Source organism: Mesoplodon densirostris, chromosome 16 (genome assembly GCF_025265405.1).
Source record: "Mesoplodon densirostris isolate mMesDen1 chromosome 16, mMesDen1 primary haplotype, whole genome shotgun sequence".
NCBI lineage: Eukaryota > Metazoa > Chordata > Mammalia > Artiodactyla > Ziphiidae > Mesoplodon > Mesoplodon densirostris.
Genome location: NC_082676.1, coordinates 5,236,102 through 5,254,951, shown reverse-complemented (window position 1 = coordinate 5,254,951; position 18,850 = coordinate 5,236,102). Strand labels below are relative to the sequence as shown.

General features: G+C 42.2%; 1 protein-coding gene and 1 pseudogene across 1 annotated transcript in view; one reads left to right on the top strand and one right to left on the bottom strand.

Moving 5' to 3' along the window:
* LOC132476180 (serine/threonine-protein phosphatase 4 regulatory subunit 1-like) overlaps window positions 1-1,521 on the bottom strand; it is a 62,122-nt pseudogene extending 60,601 nt beyond the window's left edge.
* A 157-nt stretch (window positions 1,522-1,678) lies between these two features.
* The window catches only part of RAB22A (RAB22A, member RAS oncogene family), a 50,579-nt gene continuing 33,407 nt past the window's right edge, over window positions 1,679-18,850 (top strand). The window contains exons 1-2 of the mRNA XM_060120269.1: window positions 1,679-2,009; window positions 3,025-3,104. Of these exons, the coding sequence (XP_059976252.1) occupies window positions 1,974-2,009; window positions 3,025-3,104 (116 nt within the window). The 5' untranslated portion in view covers window positions 1,679-1,973. The remainder of the gene's footprint in view (window positions 2,010-3,024; window positions 3,105-18,850) is intronic.

Sequence of the window (18,850 nt, the reverse complement as noted above, 5' to 3'; positions counted from 1 at the left end):
CCAACACTGTACTTTGCCCCACAGTGTTAAATAAGTATGAATAATGATCACAACAATAATAATGGCAGATAATATTTACCCAGCGTGTCCTATGTACAAGGCTTCACGCTAAACCTTTTATTATTTAACCTGCGTGGAAGCCTTTTGAGGTGGACTTCTATTATGCCCATTCTACAGATGAGGCAATGAGGCTCCAAGTGGTACAGTGACTTGGCCAGGATCACACAGCCAGTAAAGAGTGGCTCAGGACTTCACCCTCTGGCCATCTGACTTCAGGATCCATGCTCCTAAACACTGGCCACTTCAAGTGTCATTCTACTTTAATAAAGTTGCCTCCTTCTAAAAGAAGTAATGTGTATAAAGGGTTTAAACTGCGCCTGACCTATGGTGTTTTCTGTAAACACCAGTCCTTGTTAGTAGGAAACTTGTAGATGGGGAAGGGAAGCGCACAGTAAGCCCCCATTAATGTTGGCTATTGTGATTTTTTGTACAGGCCTCCTTCATCAGCAGGCAACACGGCGTTTGGTGATTATCTGTCGGCTCTCTCCCTGGACTGTGAGCTCCCTGAGAGTCGTCACCGTTTCGGGTTCGAGTTTGTAGGTCCCGGGCTCCGCTCATGGCCGGCCCAGAACCAGCAGGTGCTCAAGAAATGTTTGTTGAATGGAAAGGAAATGCTTCAGTCACCACAAATGCGAACCTGCATTTCCAGGAACACCTTCCCCAGCCATCAGTCCTTAACGTGATTCTAAAGGAAAGAGCAGGAAGGGACAGGTGAAGGATACCCACCCAATGGGCTCCTAGGGGTGAGAACGGAGCTGGGCTTGTGGCCAGGACACTGGAGAAGTCTGTGCGAGTCTGTGGCCGGCCACACGGGGAGCCGAACCTCCTAAACTCCCCAGCACTCTGAAAAGTCCCAGGGAAAAAAGTGGAGACCCTGGGTGGAAGCCCCCCGCCCCCAAGGTGGCCACGCCTCCTCCCTCCCGGAATCACTAGGAGAGCCTAGCCCTCCCATCCCTCCCGGGCCGCCGCAGCAGGAGGAGGAGGAGGAAGAGAAAGAAAGCGACAGGAAGTCAGAAGTTTCCCAGCAACAAAAATCCTTCCCATCCTCGGCCGCCCCGCCCAGTGAGGAGGGACCGCCACAAGTGATTAAGGCAGTTGGGGGTCCCGCTATTCTGGGCCCAACACGGAGAGGCCAGCCCGTAGGTCCCACCCCCGCCTTTCGTGCACCCCGAATTCTATGAGAGGTTCCCAGGGAGGGGCGGGACGCCCGAACTGTTACTTACAATCATCTAAGTCATCCTGCAAGTCCACAAAGTACAGGGGGATCCCTGAAAACCAAGAGACACATAAGGAGTTACAAGGGGGCTGAGGCAGGCGGCCTCAGGGGCGGGCGGGGGCGGTCCCCGGGCCTCGAGGGGGTGGTCCCCGGGCCTCGAGGGGGTGGTCCCTGGGCCTCGAGGGGGTGGTCCCGGCTTGGGGGTAGGGGGGCACCCCGGGAGTCCAGCCCCACTCACCCGCCATCTTGGAATGGGCCTGGAGGCGGGACCGGCGCGCGAGGGGCGGGGCCAAAGGAAGAGGGGCGGGGTATCTGGCTTCGGATCCCGCCCCTCATCGGCGGCCCCGCCCCCCTACCCCCGCCTCGAGCCTCACGGCGCCAGCCGGCCCCGCCCTCGCAGCGAAGGTGGCTGCCGAGGTGGGCGGGGAGGTCAGGTGACCCGGCTGGCGTCCCAAGATGGCGGCAGCGGTGGCGCCTGGGAACCCGCGGCACCGTCCCGGCTGCTGAGGCGGGCCCCGCACGGCTGGTGACGGACGGACCAGGCCGAGGACCGGCGAACGGGCGGCCGCCGCCTCTACGCGCCCCGCGGCCGGGGCTAGGCCGTGCCGCGGCGGCGCTGGGGGATGCTCGTGCTGGGCCGGGCCTCTCCCTCCTCAACTTAGGGCGGCGGCGGGCCCGCGCCCCTGGCTCCCAGGCCATGGCGCTGAGGGAGCTCAAAGTGTGTCTGCTGGGGGTGAGTGGCGGCGGGCCGGCTGGGAGGGCCGCGGGAGGCCAGGCGGGCCGGGGACCCGGGCGTGCCCACGTCCCCTTTGCCCCTTCTCCCAGTCTCCGTGCGGGACGCCGCCTACCTGCCCCGGGACCCTCCCTCCAGCCCCCCTCCCGCCCCCGGGCCGTCCCGCCCACCTGGCCGCACCATCCTGAAGGTTTTGCTGGCGGGAGGGACCTTCCCCCTCGTCCCTCCCTGGAGCCCAGGGTCTCTTCCCGCCCCCTAAAGGGTGAAGAGCCCTCCCTGCTTCTCCATTGCATCTGGGTTAAGAGCAGCTCTTAAATAGCTTCCCCAGGTACTAGTTAGGAGTTGGCCAAGTCTTGCGAAGTACAGCCAGTAACAGGTCTTTAGGTTTTACGAGCAGCAGTAGTCTCCTTTGCCATCTGCTTGGTGTTTTTGAACTTGTGGGATACCTCTCACACTTCTCACAGAGTTACTTTCCTTGGGGCGGGCGGGGGGACATTCAAATCAGGAAGCCCCAAAGACTAGTTTGAAGCTTCAGCTTCCTGACTTGTCAAGGCAACTTTGCTATTTCAGAGCATACTTTCTGAAATTGATGCTCTCTTGCCTGAGTTGCTACTTTAAAGACTGAAAAAGATTTCAATAACTAGTCTTACCCCTTCCTAGATAGGGTGGGGCTGGGATTTATCAGGGATTACTCAGAAGTAGTTCAAGAGTTCATAGTTCACTTAGACTTATTATAAAGCAAGTGAGTTTGTCACTTTGCACAGTAAGCAGAAACTTTGGATCTTTCAAAAGATCCTGTCTCTTAAAAACTTGGAACACCTCTCCTACAATACATTTTGAAATCTCCTAGTTACTCCACTGAATTTTTATGAAAACCTTTTTGTGTTTCTTAACTTCTAAAATTTACCTATCTGGAATGATTTTCCCAAAATCCTGAACTTAGGGCACAAGGTAGTTTTTGGTGTATGCAAGCAGGTAAAACTTTTTCTTCTTTACCTCTCTCATTCTCTTTTAGGATACAGGTGTAGGTAAATCAAGTATTGTGTGGCGGTTCGTGGAAGACAGTTTTGACCCGAATATCAACCCAACAATAGGGTAAGAGATCAAGTTTATTGAATGTGCATCTAAAGGTGTATTGAAAAGTCCATTCAAATAAAGGCTGTGTTTCAGGGGTTAGGCATCCCCATTTTAAACTCCAGTAAATTTGGAGTCAGTGGTTCCCATCATGTCTAGAAGAACTTGAAATGGTGGAGTGAGGATTGATGTGTTTTAGGAAAATTGTCTTTTGATTTGTGAGGAATGAAAACCTCAAAATGAAAGTATGAATTAAAGTTTTACTTGTTAGAATATACATAGAGCCTTCGATCTATGAATAGCAACAGCAGTTACACCTTGAAATAAGGCAGAAGAAAACAGGTCCTAATACTTTTTTTTCCCCGGTATGTCACCTAAAAGATATTTTAGGTGGCTTTAGTTCTTCGTAAAAAATAGTTTGGGGTCCAAACCCTTCTCACACATTCCAGCACTGCTACTACATGTTCCAGTAGTAGTAAAGAATTAACAAATTAATGTCAAAATGGAAGCTTTTTTCCTGGTATCTGGGTCTTAGAATAAGTGAAATTGACTGGCTGTCGGTTTTCCACTCTGTGAGAAAACTTTTCAGGCTGTTTAAATATCATAATATTAATCCTTTCTCTGTGAGAAGTTGTGTTTCGTGGGTTTTAATACTTTGTTAGGCTTGTAAGACTAGATAGCTACTATTCAAAGCCCCAATCGAGTGGTTTCTTCCATTTAAAGAAAAATTCTGTTCTGCCTAATCGGGAAATACTTTACAGCATACACGTACACACTTGAGGGCACCCAGATGAAACAGCCAGTGATTCTCTGAAATTAAAATGCCTTCCAGTAGCCTTCAAGAAAGAACTGGGTATGTCTACATGTTTGAAGTGTGAACTCATCCTCCTCTGGGCCTGCCTGTCACTACCCGCGTGGGAAAGTGAAGGGACAGGAAGTGATAGCAGGTCGTGCCGGTGACTCAGTGAGTGACACACCTCACACTAGGCAGCACAGAAGCCCAAACGCCAGCTTGGTTAGAAGCGCTGTCTCACCAGAGAAGAGGGAAGGAAGGTGGAGGGTCTCCCTCAGGCCTGTGGCCCTGTCCTGCGTGGCCGGCCCTCCCAGCCCCACAGGCGCTGGGCTTCTTCACCTCCCCGAGCCCCGCTCTCTTCCCAGGCGGTCCAGGCGCACGTCTCACGGGGAAGAGGATCCGAGGCTTCCCCCTTGTCCCTTCCTCCGCCCTTGTTTCTCTGTCCTCCGCACGTGTCCTCCTCCTTCAGGACCAGCCCCACACACACCTGAGCTCTGGAGCCCCGCCTTCCTCAGGTCTCCCCTTCCTTCCCCAGCCCTGCCTTCTTGTCGGAGCCTGCAGACACGCTCCCCGAAGACAGGGCCGTCCCCCAAGCCTGCCGGGCAAACAGGGGGCTCCGGAAGGAGGACCTCCTGCTCCCTCAGCTGCTGCTTCTGCTCAGCCCCCTGCTGTCTCCGTCCCACCCCACCGTCCCACTGAAACCACCTCCCCTCAGTACCTGTCTCCATCTCATTGCCAAAGCAATGGCTTTTTTCTTTCTTTCTTCATTCATTGATTGCCTGCTGTATGCCGGATGCTAGACTGGGGGCTGGTGATTTAGACCAGGGCTCAGCAAACCGTGGCCGTTTGGCCCACCTCTTCTATTTTTTTTTTTTTTTTTTTGCAGTACGCGGGCCTCCCACCGTTGTGGCCTCTCCCGTTGCGGAGCACAGGCTCCGGACGTGCAGGCTCAGCGGCCATGGCTCACGGACCCAGCCACTCCGCGCGGCATGTGGGATCTTCCCAGACTGGGGCACGAACCCGTGTCCCCTGCATTGGCAGGCGGACTCTCAACCACTGTGCCACCAGGGAAGCCCACCTCTTGATTTTATAGATCAAGTGATACCGTGACACATCACACCCGTTCCTTTATATGTTGTCTGCACCGCTTTCGGGCTACAATGGCAGGGTTGAATAGTTGTGACTAAGACCCTGTGGCCTGCAAAGCTGAAAGTATTTACTGTTTGGACCTTTTCAGAAAGAGTCTGCCAGCCCCTCCTGCCCTCATGAACCTCTCCTAGAAGGAGAGAGACATATTCTGTAACTAAAGTATAGGAAGTGATTTCTTTGACCATTTTCTGTGCTCCAAAGGAGGAATGTGGAGCATCTGTGAGAGCCTGTAGCAGGGGCCTCACCCAGGCCCAAGGGCATGACTGGTTCCTGGGGGAACAGTGAGGGTGTGAGGCACTTGGAAGCCCTGACATTTCAGTACTGAAAGGTGAGTGGACTGTATTTCGAAAAACAGTTTTTGAAGAGTGGAAGGTAACCATCGGTGGTGTTGAGGGCAGTGAGGAGCACGGGGGACAGCAGGAGCTGCGAGGGTGGGGGACAGGGCACACTGGATGGGTGGCCCGGAGGCCGGGCAGGCAGCAGGGCCAGGCCCCAGACGTTCTTTCTCTCCCTGGGTCCGTGACCATCCTGCCCAGTCTTCTCCCTGCCCCCCTCTCCCCCCGCTGAGTTCATAGCGTTTGGTCTTCCCCACACTGCGTCCTCCTCTGTCCTCCTCCGCGCCGTGCCTCTCCCAGACACTAAGGGGCTCTGTGTATCTGTGACCGAGCTCAGAAACTCCCCGTCAGAGGCTGGGCCCCCTGCTTCCCTTTCCGTGGACCCTGTGCAAGAGAAAAGGACCAACATGGCCCCAGGTACCCAAGCCAGCCAGCAACCTGGGCATCCATCTCAGATCCCCCTCCTAATGTCCCCTCCCCTCCCCGAAGCCAGCATGAGTCGCTAGCTCCTGTCCAGGGCTCCTCCTGAATATCCTTCCATACCTGTTCTTTGTTGACTTCTAGACCTTCCTCTTCCCTCGTGCTGGTTCCGACATGGACTCTGCCACCTGCCAGCTAGTTAACCCTGAATCCGTTTCCCCATCAGCAAAATAATAGTAATACTGGCACCAATTCCATATTGTTAGGGGAATTCCATGAGCTACTGTATTTAAAATGTTTAGCTAAATGCCAGGGACCCTGGGGCTCAATACATGATAGCATTGTTGTTTTTAAAAATATTTACATCTTTTTAAAATCTTTAAAAATTATTTTTATCAAAGTAATGTGCATGTGGTTTTTTTCTGTAACAGTAAGGCTTATAAGTTAAGGATAACAGTCCCCTGGTCCACTCTGACTCACTCCCTAGAGGCAACGACTGTTGTGATGTTGTTTAGCTGTTTTTTTCTGATCTTTCTTTCCTCCAGATCTTTTCATAACATGCATATACTGCTAATTCTTGATCCCTTCTCTCTTCTCCCCCACCCCATCCCCCAATTTTAGGCAGTATCTACTGATTGTTTTCTTGAGAGATGGGAATTAGTCATCCTACTTCTCCCACCTCCCTGTGCTCATTTGCCCTCCCTCCATCTTTCCAGTAAAGCACTACCACTGAGCATCAATGTAGCCTTTAGAATGCAGGCTCTCAAGCCAGGCTAGCTGCCTTCACATTCCAGGTCTAACACGTAGTCGCTGTGTGTCCTTGAGCAAATTATTTAACCTCTTTGTGACTAAATTTGCACATTTGGGAGAATAAGTTGCATCTCATTATAGAGTTGTGAAAATTGAGTGAAACACATAAAAATTAGTTAGAATGGTACTTGGCATATGGTAAGCATTTGTAATTTCTTAGCAACTGTTATTTTTTAATAAGCCTGTAACACTATAGTTTTTTTTAGACTTTATTTAAATGGAATTAGACCAGTAGGTATTGTTTTGTATCTGCTTATTTTATTCAAACCTTGTACGATTCATCTATGTCATTGCATGTAGTAATAGTTTATTCTTTTTCATCTCTGTATAGTAAGTAACTCACTGGATAAATATGCCACAGTTTATTCTACTGTTGGATATTGTGGTTGTTTCTAGTGTGAGGCTATTACAAATAATTTTGTTATGAACATTTTTGTACGTGTCTTTTGTGCCCATATGTATGGAATTTCTTTGGCAATTGGCAGTGGAATTCCTGGGTCAGAAGGAATATGTATCTTAACTCTAGTAGCTACCTTGTAAAGTATTGCGCCAATTTACATTCCTACCAGCAGTGTTTGGGAGTTCCGGTTGCTCCATATTAGCTACATTTGGTATTGTCAGTCTCAAATTTTAGCTGTGTTGGAGGATGGGCGGTAGTACCTCATTCTGGTTTTAATTTCTGTTTCCCATATGACTAAAGCTATTGAACACCTTTTCATATGTTTATTGGTCATTTGGATATGTTGCCTGTTTGAGAATCTTGTTCATTTTTCTATTGGGTCATCAGTCATATCCTTATTGATCTGTAGGTGTTGTGTACGTATTCCGGATACTAGTCATTCATTGGTTCTGAGCATTGCAGATATTTTCTCGCACTCTGTGACTAAGGTTTTCACTCTCTGAAAGGATCTTTTAATGAAGAGTTGTTACTTTTAATATATCCATTTGATCAATCTTTCTCTTTATGGTTAGTGCTTTTTATGTCCTTTTAATAAACTTTGATTTACCAAGGTCATGAAAATACTCTCCTGTTATCCTATAGAAATTTTGTTTCACTTTTCAGATTGAGATTTAAATTTTACCTGGAATTAATTTCTGGATGAGATGTAAAATAAACGTTAAGTTATGGGGCGTTTTGGCTTTTTTTTTTTTAATTCCAACAGGGTTATCCAGTAATCCTCATCCCTTTTTTGTTTTTTTAGACCATCCATAATTCAGTGTTCTATGCTGAGCTGTGATTGTCATAAACTGAGCATCTGTATTTATAGTGCACTTTTTATGGATTTTTTTTTCTTTTTTTTTTTGCGGTACGCGGGCCTCTCACTGTTGTGGCCTCTCCCGTTGCGGAGCATACACTCTGGACGCTCAGGCTCAGCGGCCATGGCTCACGGGCCTAGCCGCTCGGCAGCATGTGGGATATTCCCAAACCGGGGCTCGAACACGTGTCCCCTGCATTGGCAGGCGGACTCTCAACCACTGCGCCACCAGGGAAGCCCCTGGATTTTTTATTATATCCCATTGATCTGTGGTTTTAATTGACTTTACTGAAGTATAGTTTACATGCAATAAAATGCACCCATTTTTAGTGAACATGTTGATGAATTCTGACAGATTTATACATCTGTGAGATCACCACTGCAATCAGTATGTAGAACACTTCCATCACTCCAGACTGTTCCTTTTTGCCCCATCCTGTATTCATCCCCACCCCTACCACTGGCTCCAGGCAACCACTGATAAGCTTTCTGTCACTATAGATTATATGGAATTTTAAAATTTCAATTGTTTGTTACTAATATATAGACATAAAATTGATTTTTACGTATGGACCTTGTGTTGTGTGACTTGGCTGAATTCAGTTAGTTCAAGCACCTTTTTAATAGATGCCTTGGGATTTTCTTAGGTGCATAATCATGCCATCTGTAATAGGCAATTTTATTTCTTTCTTTCCAATCTGTGTGCCTTTTATTTCTCTTACCTACCTTAGCACATGAGCTAGGACCTCCAGTACTGTGAGAAGTGGTAAGAGCAGACATCCTTTCCTTATTCCTAATCTTGGTGGGGGAAGCATTCTGTCTTTTCCATTAAGTTAGACGTCTAGGCTCTAGGTTTTTTTTATAGGTGCCCACTATCAGGTTGAGAATGTTATCGTCTATCCCTAAATCAGATTTTTTTTATCAAGAATTGTGTTGAATTTTGCCAGGTGGTTTTTTTCATCTTTTGAACTGTTCTTATGCTTTTTCTTTTTCAGTCTTAAAATAGTGAATTACAACAATTGATACTAAAATATTAAGCCAACATTGCATTCCTCGGATACATTTCACTTGGTTAATATGAATTTTTTAATACATTACTGAATTAGATTTACTAAAATTTTGCTAAGCATTTTTGCCTCCATGTTCATGATGGATATTGATCTGCAGTTTTCTGTAATATGTTTCTCTAATTTTGGTATCACGGCCTCATAAAATTAAGCTGGGAAGTGTTTTTTCCTCTTCTACTTTTTTGGAAGAATTCATGTAGAATTGGTATTTCTTCCTTAAAAGTTTGATATAATTCATAAATTATATCCATTTGATCAATGGATGAAGCCATCTGAGCAAGGAGTTTTCTTATTCAGAAAAATTTAGCTACCAGTTCAGCTTCTTTAATAGATATGTGCCTATTCATTTCTTCCTGAGTAAGCTTTGGTAGTTTGTGTCTTTCAAAGAATTTGTCCATTGTATCTGTTTTTTAATTTATTGGCATGAAGTGGTTCATAATATTCCTCTATTATCTTTTTAATGTCATTAGGATCTGTCCAGCTATAAGTTTAGCAATTTTAATGGTCTTCTCAAAGAATCAGTTTATTTCATTAATATTTCACTCTTTTCCTTGTCATTGATTTTTGCTTTTATCTTCATTTTTTCCTTCCTTTGCTTATTTTGGCCTAACTTCTTCCTTTTTAGTTTTTTAAGGTGGAAGTTTATAATATTGATTTTTTAAGGCGTTTTTTTATTTATGCAATTTATACAATTAGAAGTATAAATTTCCCTGTAAGTACTGGTTTGAGTGAATCCCACAGATTTTGATATGTTGTGTTTTCATTTTCATTTAGTTCAAAGTATTTCTTTCCCTTGTGACTTGTTTGACCTGTTAGTTGTTGGAAGTATGTTTTCTAACTTACAATTATTTGGGAATTTTTCCAGATATTTTCAATTAGTACTGATTTGTAGTTTAAATCCGTTGTAGTCAGAGAACATACTCATTATTATTTCAGACCTTTTACATTTGACATTTGTTTTATGGCCTAGAATATGGCCTTCATGAATGTTCCATGTGTACCAGAAAAGAATGTATTCTGCTACTGTTGTGTGGTGTGTTCTGTAAATGTTAAATAATCAGCTTGGCTAACAGCACTGTTCCTCTCCTTTGTATCCTTACTGGGTTTTTTTTCCCTTATTTGAAGTGAAAGGAGTGTCTGAAATCCAACCCTAATTGAAGATTTGTCTAGTTCTGTTTTTAGTTTGATCAGTTTTTGTTGCTGTTTTGAAGCTCTTATTATTGAGTGTACCTACATGTAGCATTGTTATTTTTCTTGCTCACTTGACCCCTTCACTGTCATGAAATGTCCCTCTTTTTCCCTGGTAACAGTCCTGATTCTGAATTCTACCTGGTCTCATATGAATACAGGCTCTTCAGCTCTCTGGTGGTTAGTGTTTGCATATCTTTTCCCATCCATTTACATTTAACCTATTTATATCTGTATATTTAAAGTGAGTTTCTTGCAGACAGCATTATGGGTCCTGCCTTTTATTTGGCGTGTTTACACTTGTGCTGTCTAATACAGTAGCTACATGTGGCTATCTGAACTTAAGTTAAAATTTAAAATTCAGTTCCTCAGTCACACTAGCTACCTTTCAAGTTCTCATTGTAGAAGGCTCTGTTGTATAGTACTGGTTTAGACCATTTTTATTTTTTGTAACTATCAATATGGTTTGGCTTAAATCTACCATCTTGCTGTATTTTTCTACTGCCCATATTAATGGTTCCATTTTATCTCCACTAGTGGCCTGTTAGCTGTACCTCTTCTCTTATTTTAGTGGTTGTGCTAGGATTTACAATATACTTCTTTAATTTGTCAGCCTGCCTTCAAATAATATACAGTTTCCCAGAACCTCCTTACAGGAGTATACTTTCATTTCCCCTCGCTCATTCTTTCTGTTATTATTGTCATATATTTTATTTCTGCATCTTATAAAGTCCACAATACACTTATTTTTTGCCTTAGTCAGTGATCTTTTAAAGAGACTAAATTAGTCTTTTTTCTGGGTCCTTGTGCCAGTGTCACAGTTTCTTAAATCCAGTATCTCTGTAATAAGTCTTAATGTCCAGTAGTATGAGTAGTTCTATTTTATTCTTCAGTAATTTCTTGGCTGTTCTTGGCCTGTTACATTTCCATGTAAACATTAGTGTTATCTGTTTTCACACACACCAACACACTAATCCCCACTGTGTTTTTGATTGACATTCCATTGAATTTATAGATTGGTTTGGAGAGAAATGACATCTGTATGATACTGCATCTTCAATATATGCACATAGATTATTCTTCCATTTGTTAGGCTTCTTTATTTTTTCTGAGCATTTTTTTCTGCTTTTCTGTGTAGTGGACTTGCACATCTTTCGTTAGATTTAATCCAAGGGGTTTGATGTTTCAGTGCAGTTTCCTGCTGTCAATGTGCTAAATGGTATTGCTTTGAAATAGCTTTATTTCTAAAACTTAAACTTTTTGTATCTTTTATTGAGTTGAGTACGGATCTGCAGTACAGTGTTGAATAGAAATGGTCGTACTGGGTATTCTTATCTTATTTTAATCTTAGCAGGAAAGCTTTCTCTATCATACCATTAAATATGTTTGCTGTAAGGTTTTTGTACATACACCTTATCACATTACAGAGTGTCCTTCTTTTTATTGTATGCTGGAGTTTGTTTGTTTTTTTTAACATGAATAAGGGTGGAATTTACCAAAAGATTTTTCTACATTTATTGGCTTGATGCTGTAATTATTCTTTTATGATGTTAATGTGGTAAATAACGTTGTTGAATTTTCATGGAGTAAATCCACTTAGATGGTGATATATTTTTCTTTCTACATATCACTGGCTTTAGTTTACTGTGTTATTTTAGGACCTTTGTGTATGTTTTAGGACCTTTGAGTAAGATTGTCATGTAATATTACTTTCTATAATGTACACGTCAGATTTGGCATGAAGGTTTTGCTTCCCTTATAAAGCTAGTTGAGAAGCTCTCCTATGGAAGAGTTTGTGTAAAATTGCTCTTATTTCTTCTTTAAATGATTAGTAAAATGCATGTGGGCTTCAAGTTGTCCTTGTATAATATAGTTTAAGGAGTCAATTTCTTTCTTTTGTTTTTAATAATTTTTATTTTATTTTTTTATTTGGTTGCGCCGGGTCTCAGTTGCGGCTCGCTGGCTCCTTAGTTGTGGCATGTGTGCTCCTTAGTTGTGGCCAGTGAGCTCCTTAGTTGCAGCCAGTGGGCTCCTTAGTTGCAGCTTGCCAAATCCTTAGTTGAGGCACTTGGACTCCTCAGTTGTGGCAGGCGGGCTCCTTAGTTGTGGTGTGCGAACTCTTAGTTGCAGCATGCATATAGGGTCTAGTTCCCTGACCAGGGATCGAACCCAGGCCCCCTGCATTGGGAACGTGGAGTCCTTAACCACTGTGCCACCAGGGAAGTCCCTCAATTTCTTTCATAGTTGTAAGATTATTCATTTTCAGATTTTATATTTCTTCTTGTATTGATTTTGATAGATTGTGGTTTGTTTGGGGTTTTTTTAAAGGATTTTCACTATTTTCATATACTTTTCCCAATTTATTGGCAGAAAGATGTTAAGACTTTATACTTTTTACATTTTACATATATCTGTTTTACATTTCTGATATTAGTTTTGCCTTTGGTCAACTCTGCAGTATTTCTCTTTTTTCATTAATTCCTGCTCCTATCTTTATAGTTTCTGTTCTGTTCAATGTGCTATTCTTTTTCTAACTCCTTGAAAGAGATGATTATATAACTGATTTTCAGTCTTTATTTTCACTTGTATTCCTTATGTTTTAATACCTTAGCCATGGCTTTTGCTGGATCCAAGTTTTTGTATATCATCATTTCATTGTCATACATTTCAAAGTCATTCATTTCAAAATATTTTCTGATTTTTATTATGATTTCACCTTTGATCCAAGTGTCATTTAGATATGTGTTTGTTGATTTCCAAATATAGGGAAATTTTCTAGTTAACTTTTTTTAGTGATTACTGGCATAATTGTATTGAGGTCAGAGAACATATTTAAATCCTTTAATTTCTGATGCAGTTTGCAATTTACCCAGCATATGTTGATTTTGGTAAATGTTTCATATGTGTTTGAAAAGATTGTATACTTTGCAACTGTTATTTGCCACGTTCTGTGAGTGGAATTAGGTCAGGTTTATTCATCGTGTTCATTTCTTCTGGTTTTTTGGTCTACCCAAATCCATCAGTTACTAAGAGACTTAGTGGGTTAAAAATCTCCCACTATACTTGTGTATTTGTCTGATTATCCTTTTTGTTCTGTCAGTTTCACTTTATCTGTTTTGCAGCTACAGTAAGTACTTACAAACCTGGAATTTTGTATCTTACTGATAATACAAACCTTCTAACATTCTGAAATGTACTCCTTAGCTCTGGGAATGCATTTTGCCTTGAGGTCTAATTGTGTCTTAATATAACAAGACTATTTCCTTTGGTCAGTATTTGCATGGTGCAACTTTGTCTCATCCTTTTGTTTTCTAACCTTTCTGTATCTTTCTGTTTAAGGTGGGTTTCTTGTAAGCAGCTTATGATTTGAATTTGATAAAATATATTCCTTATAACCACCACCTAATCAAGATCCAGAAATTCTCATCACCTCAGAAGGTTGTTTCTGTGAGTCCCACTCCTCACAAGGGACCACTGTGCTGACCTCAATCACTATGGATTAATTTGCCTGTTCTTGCATTTCATGTAAATGAAATAATACAGAAGACACTCTTTGGTGTCCTATTTCTTCCCCATAAAACGATGTTTTGGAGATTCAACCATGTTGTTGCATGTATCATAGTCCCTTTTTTAAATTGGTGACTAATATTCTCTTATATGAATAGATCACAGTTTGTTTACCCATTAGTTTTGGGCTACTATGAATATAGGTGCTGTGAAGATTCTTTTAAAACTCTTTTTGTACACATAGGTTTTCATTTCCTTTGGGTAAATAACTAGGAATAGAATTTGTAGTTCACAGGATAGGTGCATGTATAACTTAGTACGAAGTTGCCAAAGAGTTGTCCAAAGTGGTTGTATCATTTTACCCTCCCACCCGCAAGGTATAGAAGTCCAGTTCCCTACCTCCTCACCAGCATTTGTCTTTTTAACTTCAGTTATTCTAGTGGATATAAAATGGTATCTCATTGTGCTCTTAGTCTGCATTTCCCAGATGACTAATAATGTTAAGCATTTTTCATGTGTGTATTTGTCATTCATATATATCTTATGAAGTCAGTACTCAGGTCTTTTGCCCATTTTTACTGGGAGTTTTTGCCTTATTTTTTACAGACTTGTAGAAATTCTTTACATATTACAAATAGAACTCTCTTGTCAGGTATATTTATTGTGAATATTTTCTTCTATTCCGTGGCTTGCCTTTTCATTTTCTTAATGATGTCTTCTAGTGAGGAGTTTTAATTTCAATGAAGGCCATGTTATCAGTTTTGTCTTCTTGGGTTCATGCTTTTTTGGTCCTGTCTAAACAAGCGCTGCTTGCGCCAAGTTCTCAGAGACATTCTCCTATGTTTTCATCATAGTTTTAGCCTTACTTTCAGTTCTTTGATCCATGTCAAATTAACTTTTCTGTATTCTGTGAGGTAGAGGTAAGAGTCATTATTTTCCCATGTGATTATCCAGTTGTACCAGCACCATTTGTTGAAAGACTTTCTTTTCCCCATTGAGTAGCATTGGCATCTTAATAAATTATAATATTGAGTCTTCTGATCCATGAACATGGTGTCTTTCTCCATTTACTTAGGTCTTCTTTAATTTGTCTCTGCGTTGTTTTATAGTTTTCAGTGCAGGAGTCTTAAGAGTATTTTTGTTAAAAAATTTTCCTAAATATTAATGTTTTTTAAACTATTGTAAATGGAATTGTAATTTTTTATTTTATTTACAATTGTTTGTACCTGTATATAGAAATACCATTGATTTTCGTATATTGACGTTATATACTTTAATCCTGTTAAATTCATTTATTCTGATAGCTATCTTGTAGAGTCCTTAGGGGGTTTTTTTGTTTGTTTTTTGTTTTTTTTGCGGTACACGGGCCTCTCACTGTTGTGGCCTCTCCCGTTGCGGAGCACAGGCTCCGGACGCACAGGCTCAGCGGCCATGGCTCACGGGCCCAGCTGCTCCACGGCATGTGGGATCTTCCCAGACCGGGGCACGAACCCGTGTCCCCTGCATCGACGGGCGGACTCTCAACCACTGCGCCACCAGGGAAGCCCCTTTAGGTTTTTTTTTTACATGCATGATTATGTTGTCTGAAAATAAAGTCAGTTTCTTCCTTTCCTTTTAATTTTTTCCATACCTTGCTGCACTGGCTAGGACCTCCGGTACCATATTGAATAAAAGTGGTGACCAACATCCTTGCCTTTTCCCAATCTTAGTGGAAAAACATTCAACATTATACTATTAAGTATGATGTTAGTTGTAGGGTGCCCATTATTAAGATAAGGAAGCTTCCTTCTCTTTCTAGTTTGCTGAAACTTTTTTAAAATCAAGAATGGGTCTTGAATTTTGTCTTAATACTTTTCTGCATCTATTTAGATGACAATATGGTTTGTTACCTCCTTTTTTCTGTCAATGTGATGGATAACTGTATTCATTATTAATTGCTAAGTAACAAATTATCCCAACACTTAGCGGCTTGAAACAACAAACATTCATTATCCACATTTTCTGTGGATCAGAAATCAGAGTGGCTTAGCTGATATGGTTCTGGCTGAGAGTCTTCTGTGGTGTTGCAGTCAAGATGTCCCAGTCAAGTCAGGGCTGCAGTCATTCGAAAACTTGGCTGGGGTTGAAGGATCTGCTTCCAAGATAGCGCACTCACATGGCTGTTGACTGGAGGCCATAGTTCCTCAGATCTTCACCATGTGGGCCTCTCCATGGGGCTGCATGAGTGTCCTCACAAAAGGACAGCTAACTTTCCCCAGGGCAAGTGACCCAAGGGAGAGCAAGGAAGAATCTGTAGTATTTTTATGACGCCTTAGAAGGGAGTTACTAAGCCCATCCCAGACTCGAAGGGTACGGAATTAAGCTCCAGTCTTGAAGGAAGGAGTATCAAAAAGCAAAAAATGAACATATTTTGTAACTACCACAATTACATTAATTGAATTTCAAAAGTTTAATCATCCTTACTGTATCTAATCATGTTGTGAGTAAACATCAGATAAACTTGGATTGAGAAACGTTTTACAAAATGACGGGTATATAATCTTCAAAAGTCTCAAAGTTTAAAAAGTCAAGGAAAGACTGAGAAGCTAACCCAGACTGAAGGAGACTAAAGAGTCATGGCAGCTAAGTACAGCATGTGTTTTGAAGTGGGTGTTTTACCAAAAAGGGTATTATTAGGACAATTGGCAAAACTCAAATGGGCTCCGAGGAATAGATGGTAATAATGTGTTGGTGTTAATTTCACAGTTTTGATTATCTTATTCTGCTTGCGCAGGAAGATAGTCTTGTTTGTAGGAAACGTCCACTAATGTTCAGAGGTAATGAGGCAACTTACTCTGAAATGGCTCAGGATAAATAACTTCTGTACTGGTAACTTTTCTCTAAATTAGAGACTGTTTCAAGTTTGTTTGTTTGTTTTTAATGATGGCTATTTTACTGTAAATAAAGACATTAAAAGACAACCAGCTTTTATCCCCCAATGTCATTAAAAGACAGCTGGCTGCTTGGTGTAAAACAGTGTAACACTGAGCTGTTGACGCACTCTTCGCCTTATACGCCGGCTCTGTGAGCCTGGGTCACCCCACCCCTCCGCCGCCATGTACCTTCCTGCTTGGCCCACGTAATTTAAGCGATACTGAGATTTGAGTAATTATTCAGGGTAGGAAAAAAGAGGAAATGCAAAACTCATTTCTTTTTATTTTACACCCATATTACCACTTCCATTTCTCTTCATTCCTTCCTGTAGAATTGAGCTTTCATCTGTTGTTATTTCCCTTCAGCCTGAAGAACTGTTTTAGCATCTCATGGATTCTCAGGGCTACTAGTGACAGATTCCCTCAGTTTTTGTTTATCTGAAAAGGTCTGTATTACATCCTCACTTTTAAAGGATATTTTTGCTAGATAAGGATTTCTGGGGGGGCTTTTTCCCCTTTTTGTATTTTGTTTGTACAGCATAATGATTTGATATGGGACCATATTGTGAAGTGATTACACAATAAGTGTAGTTAACATCCAGTCACCACACATAGTTAGAAAAATTTTTTTCTCGCTATGAGAACATTTAGGATTTACTCAACAGCTTTCAAATATACAGTACAATATTATTAACTATAGTCACCAAGCTGTACCTTCCATGGGTGAGATGAATGAAGATGTCAGAGGTACACACTTGGAGGTGTAATGTACAGATGGTTTTCTTTCAGCATTTTGAATATAGTATTCTACTGTATTCTGGCCTCCGTGGTTTCTGCTGAGCGGCCTGGCATCATCCGTAGCACTGTTCCCCTGTATGTAACATACATTTTTATCATCTGGCTGCTTTAAGATCTCTTTATCTTTTTTTTAATTAATATTTATTGGAGTATAATTGCTTTACAATGTTGTATTCGTTTCTGCTGTACAGCAAAGTGAATCAATTATTCATATACATATACCCACTCTTTTTTAGATTCTTTTCCCATATAGGTCATTATAGAGTATTAAGTAGAGATCCCTGTGCTATACAGCACATTCTTAGTTATCTATGGTCTCTTTATCTTTTGTCTTCAGCAGTTTACTGTTGTGTGCTAGGTGCTTGATATACTCTGGGGTAACTGAGTTGCTTGGATTAGAAATATGATTGTTTGGGACATTTTCAACCATTATTTCTTTAAATATTTTGTCTACCCCATTCTCTTGTTCCACCTATAGGATTCCAGTTACTCGTGTATTAAACTGTTGGATATTATCTCGCAGGTGACTGCGGCCTGGGTTTTGTTTTGCTTTGTTTTCCAAATTTTTCTCTTTAAGGATCACATTATTTCTGTTGATCTGTCTTTAAGTTCGATTGATCCTTTCTTCTGTCTTTTAAGCACATCTAGTATATTTTTTTAACTTCAAATACTGTCTAATTCTAGAGTCTTTGTTTTTTATATTTTGTAAGCTTATCTGTTCACTCAATATGACTCTTTGTCTTTAAGTCCTGATTATATTTCTAATAGCTTTTAAAGCACATGTCTGCTAGTGCCAACATCTGGATCAGCTCCGATCTGTTGCTATTTACTCTTTTTTCTCTTGACCTTGGGTCACATGTCTTTGCGTATGTAGTATCTTTTCTTTAATTACTATTGTATACTGAATGCTGCAGAGGTATGTTGTAGGGATTTTCTATTCTCTTATCTTCTGGGAAATGCTGAGTTTTGTTTTAGCAGAAAGTTGAACTGTGGGCCAATCACCTTGAACTTGGGGAAACGTGCTTTTACACTCTGTTATTAGGATGGTTCTGTTGGATTGTTGCCTTCAGCCTCATGGCAAATCCTTATTCCTGGGATACGGTCTTTACTTCTGAAGGGTGGCCTACCTGGCTTTTTACTCATGGTGCTCACTGGGCCCCTGTAAGTCGGCAGTATTCAGACTTCCAACTCTTTCTCCTGCAGTTGACAGCAGCTGAAATCCTGCTCAGCTCTTTCAGCCTTCCATTGGCGCTGTCCTCAGAGTCTCCCCCACACATGTGCGGTTCAAAGTCACCGTGGGTCTGAGGGGACTTGATGCATGGATTTGAGGCTTCCTCTGCAGCATCTTCCTTCCCAGGGCATCCCGTCTGCATTTCCAGCCACACTGGGAGCCCCAAACCCCATCCTCCAGCCAGCGGCACTGGTTTTTTGCTTGACAGGCCGGTGAGGATTCTCCCAGTGCGGGCTACCACCACCGTGCCTGGGCTCAGAGCTCCCTGACTTTGACTTTTAATTTGAGTATTTAATTATTT